The sequence below is a fragment of the Vulpes vulpes genome, chromosome X (assembly GCF_048418805.1).
Source record: "Vulpes vulpes isolate BD-2025 chromosome X, VulVul3, whole genome shotgun sequence".
Lineage (NCBI taxonomy): Eukaryota > Metazoa > Chordata > Mammalia > Carnivora > Canidae > Vulpes > Vulpes vulpes.
The window spans coordinates 25,293,318-25,302,047 of NC_132796.1; the positions used below are offsets into that span (position 1 = coordinate 25,293,318).

An 8,730-nucleotide genomic window follows, 5' to 3' on the forward strand; every position below is an offset into this window, starting at 1 on the left:
GGGGAACCAGATGAAACGAGGACCCCTACTCTTCCGCCATCTTGCCTCCACCCAATGGCTTTCCTTTCAGTTAAAGGTTTATTTAGCTTCAGAATCCAAGTTTATGAATGACATGAGTCATACAGTTATTGGAGTTTATCAAGTTTAAAGATAAGAATTTTAGTATTTCGTAAAACAAATTGAAACACTTGAACCATTTCTTGTCATTCAGAACTAGGTAACATAACAGTGGGATATGTAGTTTTTGTGAAAACAGGGAATTCCTCCACAGTAATGTCTGTGTGATCATAAGATACAGAAAAAATGTGAAATATAGTCAGTTCTTGGTTTGTTTTATTCCTTTTAATCTTCCTTTATAAAATTGAAGTATATGTACCCGGATTGGCTTAGCTTAGTCAAAATGAAATTAAATCGCAATAAATTTGACTTGCACACTTGCTTTTTAATTGCCCAAATATTAATTTAGCACCTACTCTTTGGAGGGCTCCTGCCTAGTACTGGCGGTGATAAGAAAAACAGACCCAACCCCTGCCTATAAAACTGTGGAGTCTGAGAGCAGCTGTCATATAGAGTAGTTGGTAAGATACTCCCTAAGAACGAAAGGACGAGTAAAAATAAGGGATGAAAAGGAGGGAAGGGGTCTCCAGATGAGTTCTAGTGTAAAATTCCCCAGGGCAAGGCAACTTGGGCCTTTTGGCAGCTGAAAGCTCTGCGATGGGAAGTAATTTCAAGTTAGCTGTATGGTGGGCTAAAGGTGGCTGTGGAAGTGGTGAACAGAAGCCAGGTCTCCAGTTGAGAGATTAAAGTCTGGAATGGAAAACGACCTTTAACAGTTACTTTGAGACATGAGTAAATCGGAGAGGACCTCCACCCAAGGCACGGATGGAACATATCCTGTGCTTCTGTCCCCAGTGCAGGTGAACACAGAGCACACACTAGGTGTTTTATTACACATCATTTCCAGGGAGTTCCTGAGTCATAAGGGCAGTATTCTTTTGAGGATGGAAACTCAGAAACCACTGGGCAGGCACTCTTTGCTCTAACTTGGGGAGTCAGGACCCATTTTATTAAAAGAGCATTCAGGGGATCCCTGGGTGGCGCAGCGGTTTGGCGCCTGCCTTTGGCCCAGGGCGCGATCCTGGAGACCCGGGATCGAATCCCACATCGGGCTCCCAGCGCATGGAGCCTGCTTCTCCCTCTGCCTGTGTCTCTGCCTCTCTCTCTCTCTCTGTGACTATCATAAATAAATTTTTAAAAAAAAAAAAAATAAATAAATAAATAAATGATTGTTTATTTTAAAAAAAATAGCATTCAAATTCAGTGTTATTGTTTTGTTTTGTTTTTTTATTTGGCTCTAATTCTACCAACTCTAAGAGAGGTATAGATTTTAGGTGATGGTGAAGTTAATGAAGATAGAGTGCTTTGGGTAAAGGGGCAGCTGAGAAGAAAGAATTAGTCTTTGAATCCAATTCTAGAGGATTTGAGTTGTATTCAGCTGGAAAAGACTACCCCCGCACTTGAAGTATGATTTATTGGGGGGAAATTTACTTAGAGAGTCTCTGTTAGCAGCACTTTGGACAGATTTGGTGTTCCATGTTCTAGAGTGACATATATTCTCTGATATCTCCTAGATCAAAACATATTCCATCAGGGTGGGTAGTATGCTCTGAGGTCAAAATAATCATAATCATGGTAATAACAGATATTGTGTAAAGTCTCAGTGCATTCCAGGCATCTTTCCAGGTGCTTTATGTACATGAACCATGTTCCATCAGCCCTGTGAGACAGGTTTAACAAACCCATTTCACAGATGCAGAGCCTGAAGCCCATAGAACTTGCTAATGCAGCCAGTTCACAGAGCTAATAAGTGATGGGGCTGGGACTAGACCTTTGGTCTGAATCTGTCCATAGCTCATACTTTTCCACTCCTCCCAGCTTGAGGCTGAGCATGCTTCACTTAATTCACTTTCTTCTACTACTCCAAAATGTATGTCAAATGGTGAAAAGTAAAACTCTGTGACCAAAACACTGGATTGGAATACATAACCAGTGCAATAAGAATACCAAAACAAATAAGAGATGAATAAAGGAGAGAAAGAGACAGTGACGATATGATCATCTACATGTGCAAAATCAGATATTCTCAAAAGATCAGAGACTCACAAAATCATCTGGCTCTATCCTTGTCTGTTAAAAGTAAATCTTTTAGAGCTACCTCAAGTATGGCTGGTGAAGAGAAGGAATATATCCGCTTTTATTTTTTTCCTCAGACACCACAACACCTGTCCTGGGCTCCCAGATGTATGCTGCTTTTTCCTAATCTTACATCACTCTTGGGACACGGACTCATTTTCTGCAAGACATGCAGTAAAGAAATTGGTCAAGCACTTGCAAGTACATGTCGTTTCCCAGGAAGCCTTTAATCAAGAGACAAGCCAAGATGAGGACCCCCCATGAATAAGTCCTGAAGAGACAACTACCCCCAACATATTAGGGTCATCCAAAGACCTAAGGATGGTGACCTAAGCTCAGTAGGAGTCTCAGGCTCTGAAAGATATGGTGAGGACCATGAATGAGAAATGAAGAAAGGACCCAGCCAGAACATTGAGGTCCTATAGCATCACATCTCTGCTATCTGTTCTTGGAGGCACCCAAAGACCATGATCAGACAAGGATCAGCCTCATTTCCAACTTGGAATTCTCAGGAAAGGAGGACCTTCATGTAAGATAAGCAGCTACAGGAAAGCAGAGTGAAGTTACAGGATTGGTCATCTGTCAAGGTGAGGCCTCAAATGTGGACTAAGAGTAGCACTCACAGCATAAAAGGAGGCCCTACAACATCCCCTATGCTGTCCTCCCTGGGAAGCCCTGGGCAATGATGTCAGGCTGGTTTTAGCCTGGAAAGTCTCGGGAAGGTGAGGGCCTCTGTTTGATGGAAGCTGCCTCAGTTTTGCAGAGGGAGGGACCTGGGCCCTAGTAAGAATTCATGTGAAGACCATGAGTGTTGTGAGGGAACCCCCAAAGCAGAGGGGACTAAATAGAATCCTGTATCATTCTTAGCCCTGGGGGACCCAGAAGAGCTCTAACTGGAGTCCCCTCATTCTGCCTGGTGAGTCTCAGAGAAGGAATGGCCTTCTCTAACAGGATGGGTCCCAGCTCTACAGGGGAAGAAGTCTTGGCCATAACTACAGTCCAGGTATGGACTGTCAAGAAATCTCTCCTGAAAGTGGGAGGCTCACAGAGTCCCGCCCCTCTTGCCAGGCTTCTGTGGCCCAGGAAGGAGTAGCCAGGAGAATAGCAAGAGGACTCGGGAGGCTGGGGGCTCTGGGCGCTGGCAGGCCTGGGCCAGCAGAGAGAGAAGCCCAGGCCCTGGGAGACACGGTGAGGACCTGCGTGAGGAGCCCTAAGCAGTGGAGTCGCACAGAGCCCCGCCTCTGCTTTCAATCCTTGGAGACCCTGGACCGCGGCCAACACCGGATGCGGCTCACCCGACTTCCGTTCTGGGTGGGGCTTCGAGCGCCGGGCGCCATATTTGTTCGCTTGGCGGAGGCCGGATTCCCGGGACTGATCAGAATTCAGGGTAAGAACTCTGAGGGGGAACCGAAGAGATTCCTCCTCCCCCCTCGGCCTCCCATAATAAAGTTGGGTCCCTGAACCTGACCCTTCGGTTCGGCTCAGGGAGGTCCCAGCGGTCTATAAGGCCAAGCGGTCCCTGCATCCTCATTACCGCTTGGCCTCGGGGCCTTATGGAATGCGCGGCCCCAGGGAGGAGAGGGCCTTTGTCCAAAGGCAGCTGCCCCACGCCTGCTGGCAGTCCTGGAATGCCCTGGAGTAATTCGGGCTGAGATAACCCCTCATTTTTGCCTAGGGGGGTGGTTTTGGTAGGGCAAGGACTCCTTTTCTTTTCTTTACTTTACTTTACTTTACTTTCTTTTTTTAAGAAAGGCCTTTATGTAAAGGAGGCAGCACCATAGGCGGAGGGAGGAGTTTGGGCCCTAAAAGGAGTAAAGGTAGGACCATCATTGCTAATAAGCACCCCTCTCCACAAAATAGGGAGCTGCACACAGCAGCACCCCGGCTCTCAGATCTGGGAGTCCCTAGGTGAGGTACTCAGATGGGCAGCACCCTGAATTCTCTTCTAGCTACTCAGGGAGGTGAAGCCTTTTGCTCTGAGGCTTGTAGGCTCAAGGAGATGGAGGAATCCCAAATCCTACCTGGAGTCAAGGTCAAGTCCTGAATGGGGTCTGAGGGAGCCACTGACTCCAGAACAATGGGGGTGAAGAATCTTGCCCCTGCTGTTAACAGGCATAGGCCCCAGCCGCTCACTGCGGCTGTCAACTCAGGTCCCAGAAATATGAGGACCTTTGTCTAAGGGTTATGGCCTCAGAGCAGCAGAGAGTAGAGCCCCAGGAAGGGTTTGGAGTCAAGGTGAAGACCCTGAGTAAGGAAATGGAGACCACTCGATACCCAAATGAAAGAGTAGCTTATGACACCACCCCTGTTGTTAGTGCTGGGAGTCCTAGGACTACTCTGATTTCCTCCCTTGGGTTCTCAGGAGACAGAAGGACCAAGAGCAAGAACCCTGTGGGGTCCTAGAGCCATACCCTCACAGAACCTACAAAGGTGGCTTCTTTAAAAACCAAGGTGATCTCTCCCTGCTGTGGTGCTCACACTCTCATCTTCCCTGCTCCAGGTGCCGGCATCTTCTGCCCACACTTGTGCCTGCTGTCCCTGACCTAGTCATGCCTCGGGGCCAAAAGAGTAAGCTCCGTGCCCGTAAGAAACGCTGCCAGGCCCGTGTTGAGAGCCAGGGCCTTGGGGATACTCAGGCCACTACAGGAGAGGTCAATAAGTCCCCCTCCTCTGTTTCTGGGGATGCTCCCTCGAGCTCCCCTGCTGCTGGCGCTTCCCAGAAGCCTCAGGGATCCCAAGCCACTAGCTCTTCTGCTGCACGTGGTTCACGCCGCAGATCTAATGCAGGTGCCAAGAGCCGGGTTGACGGAGGTAAACATTCCTCCCAGGCCTCAACTTCCTCTGAGAGTGCTCGCAATGATCTTCTAACCAGGAAGGTGGGAATATTGATGCAGTTCATGCTAGAAAGGTATGCAATGAAGGCACCCATTATAAGGGCAGAGATGCTGAAGATCATCAACAAAAGGTACAAGGAAGATTTCCCTGAGATCTTCGGGAAAGCCTCTGAGCACCTGGAGCTGGTCTTTGGCCTAGAATTAAAGGAAATCAAGCCCGGTGGTCACTCCTATAACCTCGTGAGCAGCCTAGACATCACCAGTGATGGCGATGTGAGCAATGGCTGGGGTCCTCCTAAGAATGGTCTTCTTATGCCTCTTCTGAGTGTGATCTTCCTGAGTGGCAACCAAGCCTCTGAAGAGGATATCTGGGAATTCATGAATATCTTAGGCGTCTATGAAGGAAGGAAGCACGTAGTCTTTGGGGAGCCCAGGAAGCTCATCACCCAAGATTTGGTGCAGGAAAAGTACCTGGAATACCGCCAGGTGTCCGGTAGTGATCCTCCACGCTACGAGTTCCTGTGGGGCCCGAGAGCCCATGCCGAGACCAGCAAGATGAGAGTCCTAGAGTTTTTGGCGAAGGTCCATGATACCGTCCCCAGTGCTTTCCCATTCCATTATGAAGAGGCTCTGCGAGATGAGGAAGAGCGAGCCCAGGTCAGAGCCACGGCTAAGGCTGCCTCTGCTACCAAGGCCAGTGCACGTTCCAGGGCCACATCCAGCCGCTCCACTCCTCCCTAGAGAGGGCTGAGGCAGATTCTTCCCTCTGTGTTTGATGAGGGCTGCTAACCTTTAAAGTAGTGAGAGCCTAAGGTGGGGTTGGCAAGATCATAATATGTATCTTCTTTTTATTTTTCCTATTGTCCGTGGTAGCTTACAAATGTTCCTTTCATTAGAATGTTTATTTAGATTCAGAATATAAGTTTATAAATGACATAGATCACACATTGCAGTTTAGCAGGTTTAAGAGTAAGAGTTTTGGTATTGCATAATATAGCTTGAAAATTTTTGCATCTCCTTTGGGTTCCAGAACAAGATAATATGGTGTTGGAGTGGGGATTATTCTTGGAAATATGAAAGACCCAGCAAAAATACAGCTGTGGTTTAAAATAGAAACAAAGTAAAATGTAGTTAAATCTTCGATTATCTTATTCATTTTGTCGTTCTTTTTGTAAAATTCAAGGATATATATCTGAATGTCCTTATTCATGAATGCAGATAAAATTAAATAGTAATAAATTACATTCCTTGCCTAGTGCCCTATTTATTCTTATTATTAATTGATCATCTGTTCTTTGGGAGGCTGTAAATAATGATGATGCTAAGGATAAAGACCCTACACATAGATTTTTAGAGTGTAAGAGCCATCATTATATAAGGAAGATGGGTATGATGATCTCTAACATGTAAAAGACAAGTTTAAAAAAAAAAGATGAGGAACAGGGGCAAATGAGAGCAGTGAAGCATAAATTCTCTGAGGCAGGACACTTTGGGGTCTTCTCAGTGCATAGCTGCCATTCAAGAAGACAGCACTGCAGTCTCTGACATCTCCTGGACAAAAAAATATCCCAGACATGAAAGTTTTTTCCGGTATAAGACTAAGCATAATAATAACTAACATTTATTAAAGACCCAATATTTGCCAGTCACGATGCCAGGTACTTCACATATATTGCATATGTTCCCACAGTCCTACAGAACAGGACTTCTCCAAACCACTTGGCAGACGAAGAGCTTGAAATATTCCCAAGTTCACTTAGCGGATGAACTGATAGAACCAGGAATGGAGCCTGGTCTGATTCCTCTGGAGCCCATGCTGTTCTGCTCCTCCCAGCCTGAGGTCAACCTCATGTCTCTTACTTTCTCTTCTCACTGTTCCATGATGTCTCTCAGGCAATGAGAGAAGGACCCTGTGGCCAAAGTACTAAAAGCACGTCTAAAGAAGGAAGGTGGAGGACCCGGGTGGCTCAGTGCTTGAGAGTCTGCCTTTGGCTCAGGTCGTGACTCCTGGGATGGAGTCCTGCATTGGGCTCCCCACAGGGAGCCTGCTTCGCCCTCTGCCTGTGTCTCTACTTCTCTGTTTCTCATGAATAAATAAATAAAATCTTTAAAAAGGAATAAGGAAGGTGAAAATGAAAAGCACAATTTGGGGATTGTCCATAAGGTTCATTTCTAGGATCTTCCTGCCCCTTGTCCCAGGGTCCCTGCAGAGCTGGCTCTGCCCTGGTCCCAGCACATGTGTCCAGTCCCGGCACTTTCCTGCAGGACACCTCCCTCCCCTGGGATCTCCCCAGAGTGCCCTCACATCCACGCTGGGACCTGACTTGCTGGAAGATCCCTCTGTGTCCTCCTCTGGAGGTTGCATCTGCTCCTGGTAGAACGGACAGCCCATTCCCCTCACCCCCCACCCTGACTTAGAGCATTCTGACTCCCTGAAGCTCCCATTCTTCCCCATGGTCCCCTCTGACAGCAACTGCCCTTCAGTGGGATTCTTTTTTTTATATAATATGGTATCTTTGTTACTAATCCTTAAATATCTACAAGAACTAGTTTACCACATTCTATTTTTTTATTGGAGTTCAATTTGCCAACATATAGCATAACACCCAGTGCTCATCCCTTCAAGTGCCCCCCTCAGTGCACCCCCAACTCCCGCCCACCTCCCTTTCCACCACCCCTTGTTCATTTCCCAGAGTCATGTTCTGTCTCCCTCTCTGATATTTCCTACTCATACTGTGATTCTGACAGCAAAGCTAAACTCCCTGGGTCCTTCCACCTCACAAACTTTGTGGCTTTTTGTTTTTTTGTTTTTTTTTTTTTTTTAACAAATCAGCTAGTAGATACATTCTGATTTGACATGGAAGTTCAGAGTCTTTGTTTGTTACTCTGAGGCTGGAGAGGACTTTTTTGGAAACAACCTGATATTTGCAGTAGGATTTTTTTTTTTTTTTTGCAGTAGGATTTTAATGGAGTTTCTTACTTTAATGTGGCCACCGAATTCATACACTGATGAGTGAGCTTAACTAAGTGGTCAAGAACCAAAGTTCCCTCCTAAGTGGTAGATGAGGAAGGACTGAGGAAATCACCATGGAAGAAAATGTCTATTGAGGCTAAATTTCTAAAAACCCATCTTGGAGTCCTTAGCAGACATGCTAACTTTCAATGAAAAGGAAAAAGAATTCACCATTCTTCCAGCAAATCTTGTCTATATCTGTCCCAGGGAAAATGCTGTTTTTACAGTGTACTTAATGGCATCTGATCAGGTATTCAGGCACGTTCAGTTGGGTAGTGGGTAGCCATGATTTTAACCACATGCCAAAAGGTAGGAGCAAAGTCTCAGCCTACTGAGATTATACAAGTTGTTGCAAATGGCCATGCAGAAAGGTGCTGTTGAGGGACAAGGGGTGAGCCCTTCCTGCTAAGATTTACAAGGTCCTCTTTTTTTTTTTAAGATTTTACTTATTTATTCATAGAGACAGAGACAGAGAGAGGCAGAGACACAGGCAGAGGGAGATGCAGGCTCCATGCCGGGAGCCCGACGTGGAACTGAATCCCAGGTCTCCAGGATCACACCCCAGGCTGCAGATGGCACTAAACAGCTGCGCCACTGGGGCTGCCCTACAAGGTCCTCTTCAGAATTAGCTATCCTATATTTGAAAGCATCTGTTACATTGTATGCAGTAGAAAATAATTGATGAACTTC

The 8,730-nt window shown here is 46.3% G+C and overlaps 1 protein-coding gene across 1 annotated transcript; it reads left to right on the plus strand.

The window, feature by feature from the left end:
* Positions 1-3,524: 3,524 nt before the first annotated feature.
* LOC112919024 (melanoma-associated antigen B1-like) lies at positions 3,525-6,271 on the plus strand. The gene is made up of 2 exons (XM_025997386.2): positions 3,525-3,580; positions 4,694-6,271. Exon 2 carries the CDS (start codon positions 4,743-4,745, stop codon positions 5,766-5,768), a length of 1,026 nt encoding a protein of 341 aa, XP_025853171.2. The 5' UTR covers positions 3,525-3,580; positions 4,694-4,742; the 3' UTR covers positions 5,769-6,271.
* The last annotated feature ends 2,459 nt before the right edge of the window (positions 6,272-8,730 follow it).

Coding starts and splice junctions, on each gene's coding strand:
- LOC112919024 (XM_025997386.2), top strand. CDS start 4,743: ATGCCTCGGGGCCAAAAGAGTAAGCTCCGTGCCCGTAAGAAACGCTGC.